This window comes from Eptatretus burgeri, chromosome 8 (assembly GCF_056783735.1).
Source record: "Eptatretus burgeri isolate ZD-2024b chromosome 8, Ebu_testis_v1, whole genome shotgun sequence".
Classification (NCBI taxonomy): domain Eukaryota; kingdom Metazoa; phylum Chordata; class Myxini; order Myxiniformes; family Myxinidae; genus Eptatretus; species Eptatretus burgeri.
In genome coordinates this window covers 19,104,812-19,128,560 of record NC_140968.1, presented here as the reverse complement: position 1 = coordinate 19,128,560, position 23,749 = coordinate 19,104,812, and the positions used below count along the sequence as shown (strand labels likewise).

Here is a 23,749-nt window from a genome sequence, read left to right as displayed (position 1 = left end):
AATGGGGTATATTAAAACAACACATAAATACAGCATACGGAGACTGCCAGGAGATGTCCATGAGGGATGGAGAGTGGAGGGGGTAAGCGTGAGGAGAGGTGGAGGGAAGGAAGCGTGAGGGGAAGGGAAAGGGAAGGCAGTGTGATGGGAAGGGAAGGCAGCGTGAGGGGAAGGGAAGGGTGATAAAACGCAAGAGAGAGAGGGAGATAGAGGGACGGCAGAGGAAAAGGGGGGGGGAATGGGTCAGAGAGAGATGGAGAGGGGTGGGGAGAGAGTAAGAGGGGTTGTAGAGAAAGAGAGAGAGAGAGAGAGAGAGAGAGAGAGAGAGAGAGAGAGAGAGAGAGAGAGAGAGAGAGAGAGAGAGAGAGAGAGAAGGGTATGAGAGAGAGAAGGGTGGGATAGGGGTGAGAGAGGCAGAGGGGAGAGAGAGGGGAGGAGAGAGTGTGGAGGGTGAGAGGAGAAGGGTTCTGGCAGATGTAACGTCCAGTTTAACGTCCATCCGAGAGACAGCACACACATTGATGAATCACCCAGCCAGTGAAACACTGAGTTGACAGTTTATAGCTGGGTTGAGATTCAATCCCGGGCTAAACAGCTTGTAGCTGGCGTTCGTACCTCTCAGCTATCCTGCCATGATATTGTGATTCATTACTTTGTAACAACTGAAAACACTTTTTACTCATTGTAATCATCTAATTTACCTTGCCTTCCTAACTCCAGTATTGAACTGTGGTATCATAATCAAAGCTTGAAGAGTGCGCGCCAAGTGGCTTAACCAAGCACTTCAACAAAACGGTTGAAGAAACTTTTAAAAACTAAACATTTAATTTTTCATATGTATCTATCTATGCTGAAGTGAGAGGTCGTATAATGATAGAAGATTGCCCAAAAAGAGGAAAGGTGGGGTAAAAGAGACACACACACACACACACACACACACACACACACACACACACACACACACACACACACACACACTGACACACACACACATTGGCATTTACTTGTATTAGATGATGTTGATGATAATACCTCTGATCTACTGCCCCCCCCTTCCTCCCCACATCGCCCCCAAAAGAGTATGGTCAGCTCGAAATGGATCCCAAAAAATATCACTCGATCTCACAGGGGGTCACCATTGTTGACAACATGGATGACGGCGAGGAGTTCCAACTTACAGATGTGAGGGAATTCTTTATTTGCGCATCACATCAGTTTGCTTTGATCTAAACATCAAATTTGCTGGTTATTATGAGGTCTTTAGCTGTTCTGCCTGCCCGTGCAGCGGGAGACGTAGGTGTGTGTGTGTGTGTGTGTGTGTGTGTGTGTGTGTGTGTGTGTGTGTGTGCGTGCGTGTCCAGGTCGTAATCTTTTTACCATTTGACCTTTTGAAATTTTCAACAAACGTTTATTTATAAGAATATGGAGAACACGAATTAAACTAATTAACAATTGGGTCAAAATGTCAAAGGGAAAACTCACATTAAGTACAAATAGGCCGAATGAGCATTTGAGTCTGTTTGTATGTTTGTGTCTGCCTGTTCATATATAATGTGAGTATGTCTATTAATTACGTACTATTGAAATGTGTGTACCTCTATTGATTTCGCACTAATTATGGATTGAAACATATTAATTACATATAATTATGTATTGCAACATGTTAATTACTTAACACAGCAGCAAACAAAATACACCACAAAAGCTGTCAATCGAACATTGATTGAATAATAATAATAATAATAATTGGATAACACATTCATATTTGAATGAAAGCTCATTTAATTTGTATGTTGTTTTTTTTTCTTAGAATTGAACGCCATAACAATGGTTGCACCTTTTCCTTTTAATTTGCTCTGCGTTTTTTTTTCTTTTGTCTATTTTCAATCCATGAAACAATTTAAATAAAATTAGCTTTTGATGGATTTCTCTTTAAAGTCAGAAAATGAAAAGTTCTAAAGAAAAAAAAAGTTATGGATTGCCCATATATGGAAATGTACATTTTTAATTTTTTTTAAATGGAGTCAAGTATGGACAGATATAATGGCATCACTCGAAGGTGTGCTGCAATGCCAATAAAAACGTCGCCTAAGTGGTGAGGATGTTGTGCTCACTGAGTTAACGAAGGTCCTCGGCTGAGCAGTGCCACCCAGCGACATAATCGCTCTGCACAATACCAACACAACCAACAACAAAGTGATTTCATTCAAGTGTTGAATAGTTGAGCTATGGAGACGTGTTGTGCAGAGACAGTGGCATTGAAGCAAAACATTTCTCCTCCACTACAGGAGGCTTTTGACATCCTGGGTTTCAATGCAGAAGAGAAGATGAGTTTGTATAAACTCACTGCGGGCATCATGCACTTTGGTAACATGAAGTTCAAACAGAAGCCTCGGGAAGAACAAGCTGACGTTGATGGAAATGATGGTGAACAAAGTGGTGCAGTTTCTTATAAGCCATGAACATGCCATCCTTCATTAATACTCAGCTTGCTCATCTATGTCATGTCCAATTGATGGTCTACATTTCACAATCAAATAAATATTTAATACATCGTGCTTGCATAAATTGCTCATCACTCACCGTAATATCTCTACATTCACATAATTTCTCTTTTTATTATGAAGGATGAAAATCTGTTATTTCTTGCCTTTTACTTTCACAATTCAAAACCATAACTTCAAATGAACCGTTGACCACCGTACATCATTAAGACCATTTCTGTTTTGGAACCATCATGAACCAGCCAGTTTGTGGACAACAAAAGCTCCTTTATGAGCCTCAATTGATATATTCCATTTGGCCGTTTCCTAAATATGTGATTTAATTTAAATTTACAAGTTCTGTTCCACTGACTCATCACCTTCTTATGTTAACTCTTATTCCTATAGCCATGATCCTTTCTACTTCCTTCCAAAGCTAAGGGGGTATCTACGTTTTTTTTGAATTTCTGCAAACAGAATGGGTGGAGGGGAAGAGGAGAGTGAGTGGAAATTAAAGTTGAGGAAAGTGGGGGAAATGGGGGTATGGGTGAAGAGATATGTAGTGGAGGTTGGGAGTAGATGGGAACAAGTCGAGGAAAAGAGGGTAGGGAGACACAGGTGGGGGAAAGAGTGGGGGTGGGGGGGGGGCAAGAGGGGCAGTCAAGGGGAGCTGCTATTTTGCTTATGTAATATGTAGATAGAGATATGACCCCTAAATTGCCCATATTTTGTTGATTTGCTCTTCCGTGACCACCGGCTTCCATCGTCGGTAATGAAAGTAAACCGAACACCTTCTCAATTTGCTCACTCATGAGCCTCAAACATAAATAAACCCTTTTCATATCATAAACTCTATTTATGTATGCCACCAGTGGCAGATGTTGTCGCCGCATTGCTGGGAATTGAGTCTGGGAATCTGCAGAAAGGCATCACACGTCCACGAGTCAAGGTCGGCAACGAGTTCGTGCAGAAGGGCCAGAACCTGGATCAGGTGCATTAAAGAGTGCTGTTTACATTCAGCTTCACTAAATTTACTGTCAACTCATCTTCATTCCTAATTTACTTCCTCTATTGTCCCTTTTCAGTGCAATGCTTCCATCGGGGCACTGGCCAAGGCCATTTACGATCGGATGTTTAAATGGCTGGTTGCTCGGGTCAACAAGACCCTGGATACAAAACTCCCTCGTCAGTTCTTCATTGGAGTGCTGGACATCGCAGGGTTTGAGATATTTGAGGTTTGGATTCGATTTCGTTCTTCACTTTGTATTTAGTTTTTTGCATCCATAACTTAATATTATGGATGCAAAATGACAAAAATGTTTGTCCTTTTCCCCCCAGCCCCCCCCAATCACCCACCCACCAACACATCCCGTATACCCCCATACGTTCCCCTCCAGTCATCTTACTCCTATCTCCTTCCAACCTTCACCTCTTCTCCAAACTCTTAAGCAACTTAATTATCCTCCCTTTGAACTCCGAATCCCCTTTCCCTTTCCCTTAATTTTCTCAAATTTATTTTTCTCAGCTTACCCCAACCCTCATTTTTTTTATATTCTCATGTAGATACCCCCAAGGAAGTGTGATGACCTCATAGGTAGAGTGGACTACCATTCATTCTTTACCTGAGAATAAGAGGATTTGTGTAACGACAGGTTAATTGGAAAGGGAACTCTATCATAGACAAACAAAAGTACACAGAACAGGGGATAAAAGTGTGATGATTGGAAGAGAAGGCTTACACAAGGAAGAGTCCAAGCGCATCGGATTAAAAGGACATTGAATTCAAGACCGCTTGATCACCAACACATTGTTATCGTCCCTTTCACACATTCTCTTCATTCCGGCAGTTCAACAGCTTCGAGCAACTCTGCATCAACTTCACAAACGAGAAGTTGCAGCAGTTCTTCAATCATCACATGTTTGTTCTGGAGCAGGAAGAGTATAAGCGTGAGGGCATCAACTGGGTCTTCATCGACTTTGGCCTTGATCTTGCGGCCTGCATCGATCTCCTCGAAAAGGTTTGTTGAGAAAGGTAGCCTGTAATCGGTGCACAACTCAGACTCACAACCATTACCTGATCGTCAAACATCATCAGTGGAGCACCATCTTCACTGATACTTGTAATTCGATATTGAAAGACCATTTGTAGCTCATTGTTTGAAAGTTTGCTTGTTAAAAGAACAGGTCACAAGGTTTTCATCATGCATCAGGATGTGACATTTAGCTGTCTAGTCTGGGTTAGATTCCGAAAATGACTATAACTTGTTACCTTGGGGCTCCGCAGGCACGGCGTTGCATCACAAAGTGTGCGTTCCTCTAAGGGCCGTCCACTTGGTGTCCCGTCTGCTCGCATTAGTTGGTGGACGCAAACAATCCCATGGTGTCTTATGAGTAAGATTAGGCTAGTTATCACCAGCACCCTAGCCAAATTCCAATTCACTGACCTCATGTACAGAGACACCACACCAGAGACACACGGCATTGCTGATGACCAGGATCAGTGGCATAATGGTCCTTGCTTGATGCTCAGCATTTAATAGGACAGAGTAGAGATAAATATCACTAGGAAGGCAATGGCAAACCACCCAGTATAACCCTTGCCCCCAAAAAACTGAGTATGGTCCATCAAATCAAATTAAAAATTGGCTGATTCCGATTAAGTATTCATTCCACTTTTCTCTTGCCTGTAAAACCAAATTGCAAAATAATTGAAAATACTGTACTTACACTTAGGGTCTCGAGGAGACACGTGGAATGACCTCGAAATCCAGTGCCATGATGTTGTTTTATCAACTCAGAGTTGATAAGGGTACATTTGTTGGTAACTTGATGTTTTTATATTCCTATAATTGATTATTATTATTATTACGAGAAACACTGGCTCCCTTCCGGAGCATTTGCAAGTCGCAAGGGGAGTGGAGTAGGGGTTAACCTGCGTACAACCAACATGTATGCAAAATGTGGTGGATGTTGGATGAGCCCTGTTGTTTTTTTCTATGATTATCAGATGTACATACATACATACATACATACATACATACATACATACATACATACATACATACATACATACATACATAGGATTTCCTTATTTAATATGCTGTAGTAGTATACCCATTCAAATAACCCTTACTTCCTTTAACTGTACTCCTCAATCCACAGCCCATGGGTGTGTTCTCCATCCTTGAGGAGCAGTGTGTCTTTCCAAAAGCAACAGATGCCACGTTCAAGGCAGCTCTATACGACAACCACTTGGGCAAATCGGCTCCCTTCCAGAAGCCCAAGATTACAGGGAAAAAGCAAGGTCAAGAACCCACCTTTGAGTTGATCCACTATGCTGGCACGGTGAGCTTTGATATGACCTGCAGGAATGAAAATGCACAATGTTAGATCAGTGACTTTTGACTCCAAGAATACCTTCTGAGTACGGACAGCAAGCTTGACATCCAATGAAAAAGACAATGATTATTATGAGGTCATGGGTTTATCATCATTGTGATTTTCTTATGGTACCATGTTATTGTTGGTAAAAAAAAAAAATGCATTGCAACATTTGCTAAATCTACCCACTTTGGTTCCATCAACAATGAAGATGCAATGCAGGAACACCATGAGTAATCCATTTTTACACCTCATGTTCACAGGTTCCATACAATACAACAGGCTGGCTGGAAAAGAACAAAGACCCACTCAATGAAACAGTGGTGAGCCTTTTCCAGGTTTCCGAAATGCCTATTTTGTCTGCACTCTTCAAAGAAGAAGAAGGCGCAGGTAATTGTAGCTGGTGTGCAATTGCCTCTTCATCTTAGTCCTTAATATTAATTAATTAACCTGGTTATGCCAATCTTTCATCAACTGTGCCTTCTGGGTGAACCAGCATGTCGTAAGTTTCTCGATTCTGCAATCTTTTTCTCTTGATTACCAAGTAACTCTTGTTCATTTTTGCAGCAAAGAAGCAAAAAAAAGGCTCTGCTTTCCAAACAGTGTCTGCATTCTATAGGGTAAGCAGAAGCTGTACTGTAGTGGCCCATTTGTAAGCAAGTTTTTTGATGCTCGTAACACTCTCCCCCTCCCAAATCGGTTAACCTTCTCAGGAGCAGCTAAACAAGTTGATGTCAACCTTACACTGCACAGCCCCACACTTTGTCCGTTGCATCATCCCCAATGAAATGAAAAAGAGCGGTAAGTATTCAGAGAGCAGTATTCAAGTGATTGGTTTGATTTGTAGTCTGCAAACCCTAAGCATGAAGCTACTGCCAACTGGGATAAGCATGCTCTATCTCGGGACTCTAAAAACATGAATGGACTCTAAAAACATGAATGGACTCTAAAAATATGAATGGACTCTTAAAAATATCAATGGACTCTTAAACATGAATGGACTCTTAAAAATATCAATGGACTCTAAAAACATGAATGGACTCTAAAAATATCAATGGACTCTTAAAAATATCAATGGACTCTTAAAAACATCAATGGACTCTAAAAACAACAAAGTACTCTAAAAACATCAGGTATTACATGGTTTAAATGAAGTTCATGAAAGTTCATTGAGAATGTCCATGCATCCATTTCAGGTGTGGCCGATTCATACCTCGTCCTCCATCAGCTCGCTTGCAACGGTGTGCTTGAGGGTATTCGTATCTGCCGCAAAGGATTTCCCAACCGCACTCAGTACCCTGAGTTTCTGCACCGGTATATTTCCTGCCAGGCCATTTCGCAGATATTCTTCTTTGATGGAGTTTCGTTTCTCGCAGTCTTCAGTGATTTTAATTACTTCTTATCAGCCTCTGAGTTTCATTCCCATTTGCTTGCCTTGCCAGGTACCGCATCATTTCTCCAGATGCAGTTAAGAGTGAAGAAGATCAGCAGAAAGCAGCCATGCATATCATCAAGGCTGCCATGCTCGTTGAGGATGAATTCAGAATTGGGCACACCAAGGTGAGCCTGATGGATGTGCATGTCTGAAGAAATCATGATACAAAGGGCAGTCAAAAAGTATTTCCCCCAACCATGAAGGAATTGCGCCAGTGAAACTCGGTGGCGCTCTTCTTTCTAGTTTCCAGCCAATGTCACAAGGATTTTGTTTTTTGTTTGTTTTTTTTAGCAGTTGTAAAGTTACTGATGCCACTGGAAAAGAAGTGTTCTTTCCTTTTTGGTCTTCACTCAAGGGGAAAATTTTCACCTTTGCCCTGCTTTAGTACAGCTATGGTAATATGATCTATTCTCATTGAATAAAAGTGTTGTTAAATACAGACACCAACGTTTGAATTTGAAGGATGAAATACTGAGCATTGAATCAGAAATCATACCATTTTTTGGTGGGAAAATTAAGCAAGCTGTCCATACTTCAACATAAATGGAAAAGATTCTCCAAAATCCATTTTTCATCCAGTACTCCAAGCCTGGAGATGACTTAACAGTTATGGTGGCTGGTTTAAGATCTTAGGGACTTGAGTGCCCCTGTCCACCATTGAAATAACATCAGGTGGGTTGACTCAGCCTGTGATCCTTCCAAGGTCAGCAAAATGAGCATCATCTTACTGGTAGCAGGGGCACTGCATCAGCGGCACTGCCCCGCTTCCAAAGGATGACGCAACAAGCAGACGCAGGATGCATACAGAACAACACACAGTGAAGGTCGAGCTTGGAAGGTAGAGTGAAACACTGGCCTCCAAAGATAGAGCTTGGAAGATTATGTTATACAAAGTCATCTACTGCTTGCAGGAGGGAAGAAATCGGGGTGCTGGTGATGGAGGGATGGAGTATACCATTAATTGACATTTTGGAAAACAGTGCATGGCTTTAGAATGAAATAAATACACGAGATATGTCTAGAGATGTCTCTGACCTTTTCTTTGAGATTTGGATTAGGATCCATTGTTGACACAGAAACAACATGTTCAATGGCGTGGGATAAATTTGGAGCAATCCATGGTGATGATCGTCGGTTTAATTTATTTTTTTGGATTTTTTTTTAAAGGTTGAGACTTGTGGAAGAGAAATGGCAATGTAAAGGCAGTGGGAGGAGAGAGAGAGAGAGAGAGAGAGAGAGAGAGAGAGAGAGAGAGAGAGAGAGAGAGAGAGAGAGAGAGAGAGAGAGAGAGAGAGAGAGAGAGAGATATATATATATATATATATATATATATATATATATATATATATATATATATATATACCTGAAAGTAAGAGGGTTGAATAAAGTAGGGTTAGTGGGGGTATAAAAATTGTAAATGAGGATGGGTAATGAGATGAGGTGGTGGTACAAACGGGGTGTATCGGCTGGATACAGGAAAAGAGGGCTTTGGGATCATGGCCTTTACTGTAAAAGACAGAGTTATACCACTCAACCCTTGCATAATCAGTGTTTACCAGAGATGGACTTCACCATCTGATATCATGTGTCTGTTCATGATGGGAACACTGAGTTTGTCCAGTGTCAGACTTTGTGGGAGTTCATCAACGACAGCATCGGTGATGTTGCGCGGGTGGTTGAGGACCTACACAAAATGCTCTTTTTCGGAGTTTCCGTCGGCACTGCGAACGGCGACTGCACCATTGAAACTTGAGCCACGAACCACTTTGAGTTATTGGTAAAATGCCCGAACAACGTTATTGTTTGCCGCCTCCTGCAGACATTTGGCCTGATTGATCCATCGTTTGTCCTTTATCTGTCAGATCCTAACCTGCGCAACTGATCTTACCTGCCAATAGCATTCCTTCTTGGCCTGGCAGTCTTTGTCGTTCACCTATTCCAGATGTTTGCTAGGCAGATCAGACAGGATAGTATGGATTTCCGGGTCGTTATCATCAAACCAACCTTTGTGCCGGCGTCTTTTCTTGCCAAGATTAGTCAGAGTTTCTTTCCGTGTTGCTTCCTTCAGCTAATACCATTCTATCTCAACGTTGGCAGGTGCATCATGCTCATCGACTATTGGTTCTCGCTCTACATTGATTTTTTTTTTTTTGCAGTAGTGCCCTGTTTTCATCAGTCTTCAGTTTGTCCATGTCCAGGCACGGTGCTCTTGACGACAACTTGGCACAACTCTCGGGATCAGATTCAGTGCGGTAATGACCTTGACTCGCCAGTGGGGATGGTCCCCCTGAAAAAACACTGTGTTGAACTGATACCCTGGAGAATTTGTCTCTCTATTTGTCAAGTGTAGGAATTGACTACATTGAGCCATTCTTGTTTATAAACGTTATAGCAGCCTCACGATGTTTCATGAATGATACATTAATTAGGGAAGACTAGAACGGCACTCGGTAGAGCGCATACCTCCGCCAGGCTGAACAGTTTACATTTTGTATCTCACTGATGGGTTGGATTTTTTTTGAAGTATCATGCGATACATCGTTTTTGGTCCCCTCTCTCAATGGTGAAGAATTTTTAAATAAATTTTTTAAAATCCCACGGGATCTTCACCAAAATCGAATCGATTCCTCCTTGTCATACACCCAACATGTCCACCAAATTGCGTCTGAATCCATCCGCAGTTTATGAGATATCCTGTTCACACAGACAGACAAACAGACAGGCAGGGGTGAAAATATAACCTCGTCCACCTTTGGTGGTGGAAGTAATTATTCATATCAAAGAGAGCAATAAATTTAAGAGCAACATAGTTTCCAACATCGTTTGCTCCATCAATACACTTCATCTTGTTAACATCACTGCCATGACATTATTGTAATTTTTGTTTTCAGTTGTAGGGTGAACCATCTGTGAAAAATTAACCAAAGCTTCGAAGTTCCAGCATATATTGTACAGAGTGGCCACAAAGTCCCTATGCATGTAGTTAGAATTTCGTTAGAATTTATCTGAATGCTTCCCTCCATTCTCCACAAAAATTTGAATTTTTTTTCTCCATGTTCTTCTCGCCATCTTCCATGTTGAGGGTTAGAGGTCATAAAAGCAGCCCCTGACAGCTGTTTTGAGGTCTTCAACGGTCAAGAATCAGCTATCCTGCACCAGCACATTCAGCTCTCACAGTTCGAGAATATCTTGATGACGATTTCAGTGGACGATGGATTGGACGTGGATCTGAGATAGCGTGGCCTCCTCGAAGTCCGGACTTAATAACAACATGTGACAACTTGCTTTGGGGGGCATTGTGAAAGACGAAATTTCTCATCTTCGTCTAACAACGGTTGAAGACCTCTAAACAGCCGTCAGGGGCTGCTTTTATGACCTCCAACTCTCAACATGGAAGAAGATGTCCAGAAGAACATGGAGAAAAATTAAAATTTGTGCGGAAAATGGAGGGAAGCGTACAGATAAATTCGAACTGCGTGAATAGGGACTTTGTGGCCACTCCGTACACCGCTGCTCCTTATTCCATCTCCAGGTGCAACGCGACATCATCACCGGGCACCGAAGACCTTCGTGCCCGGCGATAACGCCACACCGAAAGGACGCACTCAGTTTTCACTCCATTTGTTTTCTTTATTGTTTTCTTTCTTGGCTGTTTTTCTGGGCGATATCTCATCCATCATTGAAATTTGGGCACAATAGTGAACAAGTGCTTTGGCAAAAACGATAGATTTTTTTATTTTTTGATTCCTCAATTAATTAATTATCGATTTATTAATAACTTATTTCTTTTTTTTCTCATCTGGGCAATATCTCAGGCTCCTTTTGCGCTATTAAGCTGATATTTTGACGTGACGGTGAACAAGTGATTCGGCTATAAAGGGTGATTTTTTTTTTGATTTATTGATTAATCAATTAAACAATTAATTATTTTATTTTTCAGTTAATTATTTTTCAAAAAGTTACAGATTCGGATGAAACGGTGGTGGTTTAGGTTTGCTATTAGCCAACTGATTCAGAAATTAATTATTTTATGATTATTATTTATTTACTTTAATTACACAATGAATCAGTTAATCATTGATTTTACACCGCTCCCTCCCAATTCCGTCTCCATGTGGTGCACGGTGGCATCGCTGGACACCGAAGGCGTCCCGGTAACGTTGCGCGCTGGAGGATTTATTATTTATTTATTTGGCATGGGGGCAGTGTACTTGGAATGTACCTCTACTTGTTTATTATGGAGTCACAGTGTGTTCATGAAGTGTGTTGGATTCAGGGGTAGAAAAAAAAATTCTGATATCTTTGTGTATGTAATAAATGTATTGATGTATAGAAAACAAGTCCCTGATATGTGCAAATGAATGTGAAGGCTGCTCATTTTGCTTTCATTGCAGGTGTTTTTCAGAGCAGGAGTGTTGGGTAAAATGGAGGACATCAGAGATGACTGCATCACAAACATTGTGTGCAAGCTACAGAGTCGCTGCCGTGGTTATTCTTTCCGGCAGGAATTTAAACACATCCTTGCCATGAGGTTCACTATCTTATCTCTGCTTTATTCTGTCTCCTTCACGATCGTCATTCATCTCTTCCATTTTTCCCATTTATTTCACTTTGCTCTATTGCTTTGTAAGCCACTTCTATAAAAACACTAGCGGTGTTGTCAGGTGCTATTCTTATCCTGTTGGCATTTTGAAATTTAAAAATTTTTGGGGATTTTTTCTAGTTTTTTTTTTTATGTGGAGGCCAAAAACACTTCCCTACACCCACTAAGGAATGGGGTCTTGGATCATTTAATATTACCTTTTGTTTCACCACAAAGGATTAGGCACAAGAGAGCAATAAAAAAAAATCCAACTTTCTTTTCTAAATTTTCAAAAAACTTTTTGTCTAAAATAATAAACCGATACTCACTGACGAACCTTTGAAAGTTTGACGAAGACCCGTTTGGCCACCTTTGAGAAAATGGTGACAAATAGACAGACAAGACAGACAGACAGACAGACAGACAAGCATCTCTTCTAGTATAGATAGTAGGATTAAAGAACTCAGCTGCTGTAGTTCTTCAGTTGCTTGCAAAGCCTGATGTTGGCTTAACGGTTAAGATGGCTGCCTTAAATCTTAGGGTCTTGAGTTTGAGAACCTGTTGTGCCGTTAACTAACACCAGGTGGGTTGACTCAGTCTGTCATCCTTCTGAAGTTGGCAAAATGAGTAGCAGCTTACTGGAGACAGGGGCACTGCATCAGCGGCACAGCCGTGCTCCCAGCAATTACGCAATAAACAGCAACAGGCTACATACAAAATAATAAACAAAGTTGCTTACAGATGGAAATGTTCTAAACTTTTTCAAAATGATTGGTGGAATTTTCAGGATTAATAAAGAAAAAAAAATCTCATTCTCAAGTTTGTTTGGGGCATCTGCCAAATCACAGCTCGGTCGTTATCGGTCATCGGGTCATTAGAGAAACAAAATGTTAAAATCCCGCCATTTTGGCCATTGAGTGAATACAGAGCATGGAATTGTGATCATAATTGTACAATTTACTTCCTTTCTCTACCACGTCATCTCGATGCCAAGATGAGCTACAGCACCGTCGAGTCTGTTTGATTCATTCACTTGTGCATCGCATGTGGCTGCTGGTCTGCATCATTACTCGGAGCATGATGGTGCTGCTGATGCAGTGTCCCCTGTACGTTGGAGCAGGAAATTGTAACTTGTTCATGGTGCCGGAGATAACTTTCCTCCTCTTCGTGATAGACAATGTGGAATCACTAATGTCCACCTCTGACTAATGCTGGCAAACCACTCCTCTAGCTTAACATCCACCCAAGGGATGGTGCATGCATTGATGCATTTCCTTCATGAAAATCACCAGGATGATAGTTTACAGCTGGATCCAGATTCCAACTCACTGCTCCAAAGCAGCTTTAAAATGATAAAGATGACCTCTAAACTATCCCACCAGCTATATTTGTGTGATGCAAAGTTTGAAAAAAGTTGCAGGTAATGGTAGAAGTCTGGTGTCTCAACAATTCCTCATCCCCCCAATTGGTTACAACAGAGAATCATCACTCACTGTCCTGATCTCATTGAAATAGAGGATTGACTCATCAGGTCTCACAGCTATGGCAAATGATTTCCCAGAGAGCAAACCGACGTTGGGGTAAAGTTGGCAATCGACAGGTAAATGTCGGAACGGTCACAAGCGGATTTCCAACGTCATTGTGCTATCTGGGTTATGGACAGTTAATATTATATAATATATTTAAAATTTGATAAGCATGGCATGGGATTTTATTGTTGTCCATTACTTTAGGCAAAAAACTAATAATGAGTAAAGATGATGTTGGCAATAATGTGTTCTTGATCCGCATCAGCATGCACAGAGCATAGCATGTAACCATTGATGGAAAATAATTGAAATTAGAAAATAAAAACAATTGGTGGATTCCCATCTGATCTTTTCAGAGCAATGGGGCATTGTTGACACGTCATGAGCAATTCTGTGGTTCGAATGAATCGTGGACACTGGACAGGTAACCACTCTGCTGCGGAGTGTGTAAATTTTCACAAAGCAGCCATTTAGGAATCAAACCCACATCGGTAATGTCAATTCACCAAGGCTTTACCAACTCCACCATTCAACAAAGTGTTTGCCCATTCTATCACCAAACCAGTCTTTGAAGTCGATTAGAGTATGGAAAAGATGTGAAGAGCATTCATTCATGATGATAGCAGTTCATGTTGGATTGTTTCTGTTTTCCAGGGACGCGATGGAAACTATTCAAACGAACATTCGCAGTTTCCTCAAACTCCGCTACTGGCCTTGGTTTAGACTCTACTTGAAGGTTTGAATATGACACTTAATTTGTTTCTCACTCCTTTATTCACATATTGAAAGTATTCAATGCATTAGCATCATTATTCTAAAAATGACACATTTTTCTGGGCACAAAGTGGTGCAATCAAGGAGAGAAAGAGAGAGGGAGAGACAGACACAGAGACACAGAGACACAGAGACAGAGAGACACAGACACACAGACACAGAGACAGAGATGAGAGACAGAGAGACACAGAGACACAGAGACAGAGAACAAACCTGGTTTAGCATAATCTCTGGGAGGGTAAATGAACAAACCTCCATGGTAAAATGTCAGTTCTATTTGAGCTACTTTGGGACAGGTGGTGTTTCAAGATGCTGGAATATTTTTCAGATACTTGTAAAGCATTGTCTGTTACACTTGGATGATCAAAATTGCAAGTGACTCTCTCTGGATTTGATATTTGAAAAAGTAAACCTCTTGATGCTTTTCTTTTCCTGACATTTTGAACAAATGGGCTGCTTGTGTCAACAACTCAATGCAATATTGCAAGGCATGTTGAGACTGGGAAATGCAGAAAGAGAGAGAGAGCAGGAGAGTAGGAAATAGCAGACAGGTCAGTGGTCTCTCTGTCTTCTTCCACCCTTTTTCTGGTCTTGCACCCTCTACTGTCCCCATACTTTGGCCTCTCCAGGTTTCTGCAGGGTGTGCGTGATCCACCCTCAACTCCCTTTTAGTGAACTGCACAAAATCCAGAATTGCTGCCCACCTCCGCTCATTTGTTCCCCTTTCCTCTCACCTTTGGAACCAACTTTCACATCCTCTTCAATCTCATCCTTCCATCCAGGTCTTCAAGACAGCTGTTCACCACCTTGTCAGGTCATCCCCCATACAAAACCATGATATTTTCTACCCCTGTTAAACCACCCTCCCCCACTCCCCCCCCAACAATTTTATAGTTTTTCCTTCCCGAGATTTTGCTTCTGTATCCATCTTGTCAAGCCCCTGCATCCTTACCAACATCCCTTGTCGTCCATCTCCATCTATTTTGTCCCTCGGCCCTGCTGTTGACATTCTCCCATCTTTTTCTGCTGTTCCTTTAGCACTGTTGCATCATGATCCATTCTTTGTTGTAGGCCTTCCACGAGCCTTGACTTTGTAAGCAAAAAAGGTGGAGGGAGAGAGAAAGAGAGAGGGAGATTGAGAGATTGAGATATATACAGAGACATGACAGAAGTAAATAGACACCACGATTTAAAAAATATATATATTTATTTAAAAGTTGAAGTATATTTGATCCATTTTAAAACATACACTAGTATTTTGTAGACTTGCTATTTGCAGATTCCAATGCTTTTACTCTTTCAGGCATAGAACTAGCGAGTTCTGAAATTTGTTGTTGTGGGATTTCTGCCCAGGCTTCACACAAAAGGTTTAGCAATTCTGCCCGTGATGTTGGTTTCCTGGACTTCTTCCATACAGCTCGATCCAATATGGCCCAGAGGTGTTTAATGGGATTCATGTCAGGAGACTGACTTGGCCATGGAAGTCGCTTGATCCCATTTCTGACCTGCCATTCTTCAGTCTTTTTTTTGCAGTGTGGCATGGAGCTCCATCTTCCATGGACAGTGTGGTTTTTGACCATCTGTCCAGTGGAGAAGACAGGGAGACGTCCATCCTCAAGGAGAGAAATGTGTGTCTTAGTGTTGATGTTGCCAACACACTCTAAAAGCTCTGACCGACCAGTGCTCCAGATTGCTCCCCACACCATCACTGAAAAACCACCATGTTTGACAGTTGACTGAAATCGGTTCAAAGAAAACTCTTGACTGGGAAGTATCCCGACCCATACGCGTCCACTGTCAGAAAATTGAGTAAATTGGGACTCATCTGAAAAAAAATTCAGTTTGCCAAAACTCCAAGGGTCTGGTGGCCATCTCGTCAGACCACTTGTTTCTCCTTTCAATGTTGGCTGGTCTAAGAAGAGGTTTTCTCCGAGCTGCTCTCCCATGGTAGTCCAGTTGATGAAGGTACCGCACGGCAGTTCTTCAGCTAACTTGAACCTCCTCTGCAACATCTGCTGCCTTGAAACGGGGAGTTTCCTCAATGGACCGCTTGACAGCTCGAAGACACCTTCCTGAGGGCCCAGATCGACCAGAACGAGAAGCTGTGGATTCCTTGCCTTCGCTGGTGAATTGCGCAATCACCCGATTGACCGTAGAAAGTGGAATGCCAAGGTTCTGAGCGATCTGATCCTGGCTGGTTCCGCCTTCCAAATTGCCAACAATTCGTCCTCTTTGGAAATTGGAAAGTTCGTGTGCTCCCTGGGTTCGAGGCATAGTTAGTTGTCATACAAGACCCAGGAACTCGTTTCTGCAAATAAAGAGACAAATATTAGTACAACTCATTATAAGTAAAACTGTGTTGTACAGATTAAATGAAGAAATTTAAGCTGTCTATTTACTTCTGTCATGTCTCTGTAGTATTAACTGCTTCGACTATATGGCTTGAAACAAGTGGGTGCTTCTCAAGTTTCGCTGGGGATAGCCAGTCATTCATGTACAATCTTGAGTCCAATGACTTTTACCGATGCAATCTGACAATATAATTAGTCTACTTTAGATTAAAAAAAAATAGTCGGGAAGCTCCAAGCATGGCTTTATCAATTGGTAAAGCAACTTGGTCAAATAATCAAGGGTTGACATCAAAGTATCATTTCAAATTGAAATATTCTGGTCGCTCTTCCCCGTTTCTGTGTTTGAACCTGAAGAATAATTGTTGAAATCTATCTATTTGGGTTCTACCCAAAATCTTTGTTCTTTCCTTTCATACTTCTTTCAAATATTTTCACCATTCTCTTGATTCATTCTAATTCTTGCTTTTTCTTCTATTTTACTTTCTAGTTCTGTCTTCCATTACCTGTTCCTCTAAGGAGAAGTGTATTCTTGCAGAAAGTTTTCTGTAAGGCCCACTTGGCTGCACCTGGAGTTTGAGGGTAGTGGAGTTGTGGCTGAAACCCGAATCCTATCCAGGTTCCTTCTGATGACTCCAATGCAGCATTTGGTCTTCCATTTGATTACAGTCTGTTCTGTGGCTTTCCCACTGTCTAATGTTTTTTTTTTTTCACATGTAGCCAAGCATCTAACTCAGTGGAGCGCATACCTCCGTTACGCTGAACAGTTTACGTTTTGTATCCCACTGATAGGCTGGATGTAGATCCAGACCATTCGGCCTTGTCACACACCAAAATCTAATCGGCTTGTTCTTATCACCAACTCAACTCATCCACCAAGTTTCATCCGTGCTCACAGACAAACAGCCTAATGGGTGAAAGCATGACCTCCATCCACCTTCGGTGGCAGAGGAAACAAGATTACGATTCCCCTTTAACATGTCCCGAGAAAGTGTTCCTGGATGTGACTAAATCCACGTGCTGAAGTGAGCAGGAATAACAATCTCAACATGACCTCCTCCATGACCCTGACTGTCGGTGGCAATTTCCATGGTGTTCCAAGGACGTTGATGTGCTGGTTTGCAGGCCAAGCCGTTATGCATCCAGCTTATTGAAGAAGAGGAGCGTCGGCAAAAGGAGGAGGAAATGAAAAAGGCCTTGCAGGAAGCTGAGCGGATGGTGGAACTGTTGAAGGAGTTGAAGGAGAAGGTTGCCCAGCTGGAGGAAGAGAAAGCAACCCTTAAGCAGCAACTCCAATCCGTAAGTCTTCCACAAATCTCACTATTATCCTGCTTTCTTTGTCCTGTTTTACAACCCTTTCTTTCTCTCAAGAACCTCACGCACTTTTGTTAGTTGCATTGTTTGCTCACATTTCTAGTTTTCATACCGACAATAATGCGTCGACTTCATCTTGAATATGGAGCTGTGATAACTTTTGCCTGCTGCTCTGTCCAAACCTATTGGCTTCCAGTCCTTGCGAGTGTGAGTAAACAATGTTCAGGAGGGCGGCAGATAATTATTCATGCTAGGGTGGACCAAAAGATACATCATCTAATGAGAAAACTGCAGCTACTGCCACTACGTATGGAAGTGTGACCCTTCCTTCATTTTATGTTTTTTTTTTTTGTTTTTTTTACAAAAAAGCAAGTTGCCCGTGCCTGCATTCCAAATGGGGTAGGGATGGAGAAGCCAAAAATGAAAACGGCGTCTTCTGTCATGGAACCCGCAAGCGAGGAGAAACAATTCACATTTATTGCCACATCTGAGGAAATGTAAATGCTCTAATGGCGGTGACGTGCTTCATTTGAAACTGCTTGTTCGACTCGTGTGCCCGTTGGTCCATCGGACAAAATGTTTTCATTGGTCTTTACAGCCTTTCAGCATACCTACCTGCTGTTCCGCTTGAGCATTAGCTTGACTTTCACCTAGCAAAGATATGCTTCGGCCAGGGTGAAGATTAAACATTCATTATTATTCTTGCGAAATGATATTATTGTTATTGTTAATATTTTCGTATTAATTAATAGATGATTCGTTACAATGTTGTCATTATTTTTGGTATTTATTTTGTAATTAGAATGCCATGCCGTGGAAGAAGCTATTAAGCTGCTGTCGTCACCTTACCTTGGCATGCGTTTAGAAACATGGGAATTATTCCGGGTTCTTTGTAGTTAATCAGCCTAATCAACTCAGGAGACAATGACGATCATTTTGGTGTATCACACTCCACATCAGAACACTCCAGTAGAACTCCACAGAAAACATGACACACACACATCATACATTTATAGTTGTGTCTTAAATGGTCTGCAGGATCTTTTGTGTCTTCTGGGTCTTTTGGCATCTCAAGGAGATGAGGATGGATCAGGCATTTGCCTGGGGGGTGGCTAGACAGAGGCCCCTGGAATACCGGTGGAAAGTGGATGCAGCGACGTGCTGCTCCGGCGCATGCTCCCATACCTGACCTGACCTGGTCCTTTGGGTCTTTAGGGGCCTTTGGGGTCTTGGGGCTCGTAAAGAGTTTTCAAAGGCCGAAAGAGTCTCAGCAATCAAAAGGGTCAAAAGGTACATTCCAATCGTACATAATTAATTAATAGACGTACGTAATCAATGGACAGAAAAAGCATGCCTCACACACACACACACACACACACACACACACACACACACACACACACACACACACACACACACACACACACACACACACACACACATCTCATCCATTTATAGTATATATGTATATGTATATGTCGCTTTTGATGCCTTGGGTCTGGAATAAAAATTTGTATTGACGTGTCAAAGGCAGTGACCAATTGCGAATGAATGGTAATATTTTTAAAAGCTTCAAACAGAAAGCCATCGCATTGTGGCATTTTCAGAAGAAGGGATAAACCGGTCCAGAAGTAGATGTTTCATTCTACAATTGGAAGAGTATTTCAGGAATAGTAAACCGCTTGTTGGTTTTATGTTAATTTTTCCTTATGTAGTATGAAAAACAATAAATGGAAATAGAAATGACAAGGTGAGGTAGCCTTAAGTGGATGTTATTATTTTGCACTAAAAATGTTGGAAGTGAATGTTTGTAAGTTTTAAATGTCTTTAGTTTCATGAAAAAGGATTAACTTAGTAAGATTGACTTGAAAAGCACTGGTTGAAGGTGGGATCGAGTCTGATTTCACCATTAAAATGTCACATGATTAAAGAAAAAAAAATTGGCACTGATGTAAGCAGTGAATGGACTTGCATGGTAAGTTAAGTGGGATGCTCAAGAGGAGGAAACATGACAGTGTAAGCTCGACAGCTCATTGTGCATGAAAGGGGGGCGACAAGACAACCAAACTTCTCATGGTCAGTCCACTCTGCGAGACTTCAGTTCGACCAGTGGGATGTCATCATTTCAGCGACACACATCAAGATTTATGATATTCTTTGAGTGGTGGATGTGTGTATGTGTTTTTGTCTTAATTTATATGAACCTCTTTGAAACTCCACGAGATGGACAATACATATTTAATTATTTAAGAAGTGCAAATAGAGAGTGTTGTCATCAAATTCAAGTTTATGGTTGCCTTTCTGGGGGCGTGCAGGAGTCGGGTAATAAAGACGAGGCACAAGATCGGGTGGCGTCACTATTGCGACAAAAGGCCGATTTGGAAAACAAGCTTTTGGATCTTCATGGGCGTCTTGAAGAGGAAGAGAAGGTGACTGCTGAGCTCACTTTCAAACGACGAAAGCTGGAGAACGAGGGTCAGGAGCTGCGTATTGAGATTGACGGCCTGGAGAGCACTGTTACAAAATTAGAGAAAGAGCGAAAGGTGAGTGTTCATTTTATCCAGTTAATTGCTCACTGGTGTTTTAACATTAAGATGATGGATTGAACAAGAATACAAGTTCTCATCAAGGACACAGTCCTCCAACTGCGCCTTAAAAATGGTACCTATAGATGTTACAGTTCAATAAATAAACAAATAAATGTGTAGAGATGGTAAAGTGTATGTAAATAACTAAATATATTGTTGCGGATTCGCGCCCGCCGGCGTGCTGACGGCCACGTAACTCGAATCGCGGCACGTCGCCCACCGGACGGACAATCCAGTCGTGACCCTCTCGGACTAACGCCGGGAACCAGTCACGGGTGGACCTTTCGGTCTCACCGCGATCGAGCCAATCCGCCCCCGCGTGGGATAGGGTTGCTCGCCAAATTCGACCTACCTAAGTACCCACACGGAGGGTAGACCGGGCGATCGCACCTCGCCGCAGGTCGACTTCGGACACGGGCCACTTAAGCGACCCGTTCCGTACTATCGGGATAACCGAGCGGTGTTATCGTCGGCCTCGACGGTTTGATTAATTATCGGGCGTATTCAGCCCACTACCAACCCTTTACGTGAAGCAAGATGAGGATTCAATGAAAGAAATGACGAAGCGAAGCGGGAAACAGTTCAACATAAAGCACATTTATTCGCGATGAACGGAAAGCACACATATACAATTCCACCAAAAGCACATAGAAAAGAAGAGAAACACAATGCAATTTTACACAAAAAGCAAATGTAAAAGCGAAGACACAATGCAGAGCTAATACCGACTACCGAGCACACGGCAACACTTATACAATTCTACTTTACAGACGGCGCCGACAACACATACCCAAAACCAAGAAAAAGAACACCCTCAAGGATGAGGCGGGCCTGAGGCCGAGGCCGGGTCGGGCCTACCCGTCTGGTGATGAGACGCGGAGCGGCGATGGTGCCTCAACTCCGCGGGCCTCGCGGACAGTGTCTGGTAGGGGGTGGGAAGGGGGCCCCCTTGGTCGCACTATCTCAGCGCGGGGGGGAAACAGGAGGGGGTTGCTGATGCTCGGGGAAAGGAGGATTTTTACTCTGTCTCGAGTCCCGCGACGAGCGTCTCCACCTCGACCAGGTCGCGCCGTCGGCCTCCCTGGTGTGCAGCTCCCGGGACGACGCAAGCACCCCCTCGTCTGCCTTCGCCGCCTCTCCACAGCTCCATCCTCTTCGCTCCGACTCCAACGCACACGACGACGACGACGACCAACCAACAACCAACGATGACCAACTCTTTTCTGACGAACGCAGCCGCTTATATAAGCCCCGTGGCTTCGCCTTTGACCCCCTGCCTTCGACCTTTCACCTCGCTCCCCATTGGCCCGAGAAAAAGTGGGCGTGAATGCATTTTGATCCATGAATTTGCATATAGCGACCGCCCTCCAACGCCCTGGAGGCGGGGCCAAATCGCCCCTCGCTCACCGATTGGACGGCACAAAAGTGGGCGTGTGTCGTTTTTGATCCGTTTTTGGAGCGGAAAATCTGTGGTTTTGTACACGCTGTTCGGCGCGCGCCCTGCACGAGTCCAATACCGGTACCCACAAGCGGCGCAAGAACGGTGGCGATGCGACGGTTGCGAGGTGTGACGGGAAAGGTCGTGGCTGTTGTGGTGAAGCGGCGTTGGGGTGGGTGGTTGATGTTGTGACGACTGTTGAGACGCGGTAGGCGGTGGTAACAATGGCGGTTGGTCCAAAATAAAGATAGTAAAAGAAAAACGGCTATCCTGAAGAGTCGCAGCCCGCATAAATGACATGTATTCCCACTAGACAACGGGTTTGGGCCTAACTACACATATACTTACCGAGATATCTCACCTAAGGGACCTGAATGGTGGTTTGCGAATTTGGTAACCACAACAATATAAATCAGAAAATAAATAAATGTGGTATGGAGGTAACAGTGATGCAATATTTATATAAATTCTGGCCTCAACCCTGTTTCAGTCTGGCATTCTGCTTTGCTTGCCAAGCTTGATGCCCGTGTGACGTGGAAGGCCGCCTTCATTCCGGGACTTATGACTTCCTCCACTCACGCAGTCAATGTGGTGCCATCAATAGAACCCTCCCCTCCCCTCGGTGGAGGCTGGAGTTCCATTAGACAGTTTCGGGCGCAGTCCTGTTCCTCATCTTCTCAATGTCCTCTCTGATACCCTGAAAATCCTCTCGTCCTTTTTGCAGATGACTCCACATCGTGTTGTACAGTACCTTATATCTTTGCTTGGCAGACTGCGGCTCTCTCTGGAAATGATGAGACCCTGGACCTTTTTTGAGGGGTGTTTTGGATGCATAGTCAATGCACGTGGAAGACCTAGAACACAGAACTGATCAGGAAGCAACATATCAAAAAAGAACAGCAGAAGGAAAAGGGGGAAATACCAACAGCAGGGTGGAGAGAGAAAATAGGAGACGGCCAAACAAGGGATGCAGGTAACGATGAGGGTGGAGCAGAATGCAAGTGGTGGACAAGATGGATACAGAAGCAAATTTTTTTTGGAGGGTGTGGGGAGTGATTTAACAGGTGCAGAAAATATCATGGTTTTGGATGGGGAATGAATTGAGATGGTGGTGAACAGCAGTCTTGAAGACCTGGAGGGAAGAATGAGATTGAAGAGAGTGTGGAAGTTGGTTCCACATGTGGGAAAAAAAAGAGGAATAAATGAGTGGAGGTGAGCAGTGGTTCAATATTTAGGCAGTTTCACGAGGAGAGGGTTGCTGGTGCACCTCAAATGTTCTCAGATACCTGGAGCGGGGGGAGCAAAGCACGGAGAGGGCAGAGGGTGCAACACCAGAAAGGAGGTGGAAGAAGACCACCGACTTGTCAACGATGGTGAAGTGATAAGTCCATCGATTTATTGGGAAATCTCTCCATTGGGAGAGATTTCAATGATCTTGAAGGCCTTGGTTTCCACAGTGTAAAGCTGAGCAAGGTGTGAGGCAGGAGTGCCAGCCCAGAGGGGAGAGCAGTACTCCATCAAGCTGAGGATTAAAGCCTTGTCTATGGATAGGAGTTCAGATGTGTCAAGGAATGACTTTGTGCGATGCCCAGTCGCCGTCTGCCTTTGAAGGCCAACTTTGAAATGTGGCTTGCCCAAGAGAGATCATGGCTAGGAGTGAGACAAGAGTTTGAGTAATTGAAAGTTGTTGAGAAAGTAGATGGGAGGGTTTGCATTACAGTCCTTTCGAAGAGAGAGAGTGAGTGTGGGTGGGATTTCTCAGGATTGAAAGACATGTTCCAAGTGTTTGGCCAGTTTGTGATGTTGTCAAGGTCTGAAGAGAGGGTAGAGGCTTCTGCCTGTCTGTCGGAAGGATGACGGATGTCATGGCAGAGAGT

The 23,749-nt window shown here is 42.9% G+C and overlaps 1 protein-coding gene across 1 annotated transcript in view; it reads left to right on the top strand.

The window, feature by feature from the left end:
* LOC147021243 (uncharacterized) overlaps nucleotides 1-23,749 on the top strand; it is a 107,872-nt gene that overhangs the window by 29,279 nt on the left and 54,844 nt on the right. The window contains exons 10-24 of the mRNA XM_085891033.1: nucleotides 1,079-1,182; nucleotides 2,289-2,427; nucleotides 3,356-3,474; nucleotides 3,569-3,718; nucleotides 4,331-4,501; nucleotides 5,646-5,828; nucleotides 6,128-6,254; nucleotides 6,432-6,484; nucleotides 6,578-6,665; nucleotides 7,061-7,178; nucleotides 7,307-7,424; nucleotides 11,694-11,830; nucleotides 14,065-14,146; nucleotides 17,658-17,831; nucleotides 20,162-20,389. Of these exons, the coding sequence (XP_085747159.1) occupies nucleotides 1,079-1,182; nucleotides 2,289-2,427; nucleotides 3,356-3,474; nucleotides 3,569-3,718; nucleotides 4,331-4,501; nucleotides 5,646-5,828; nucleotides 6,128-6,254; nucleotides 6,432-6,484; nucleotides 6,578-6,665; nucleotides 7,061-7,178; nucleotides 7,307-7,424; nucleotides 11,694-11,830; nucleotides 14,065-14,146; nucleotides 17,658-17,831; nucleotides 20,162-20,389 (1,991 nt within the window). The remainder of the gene's footprint in view (nucleotides 1-1,078; nucleotides 1,183-2,288; nucleotides 2,428-3,355; nucleotides 3,475-3,568; nucleotides 3,719-4,330; nucleotides 4,502-5,645; nucleotides 5,829-6,127; nucleotides 6,255-6,431; nucleotides 6,485-6,577; nucleotides 6,666-7,060; nucleotides 7,179-7,306; nucleotides 7,425-11,693; nucleotides 11,831-14,064; nucleotides 14,147-17,657; nucleotides 17,832-20,161; nucleotides 20,390-23,749) is intronic.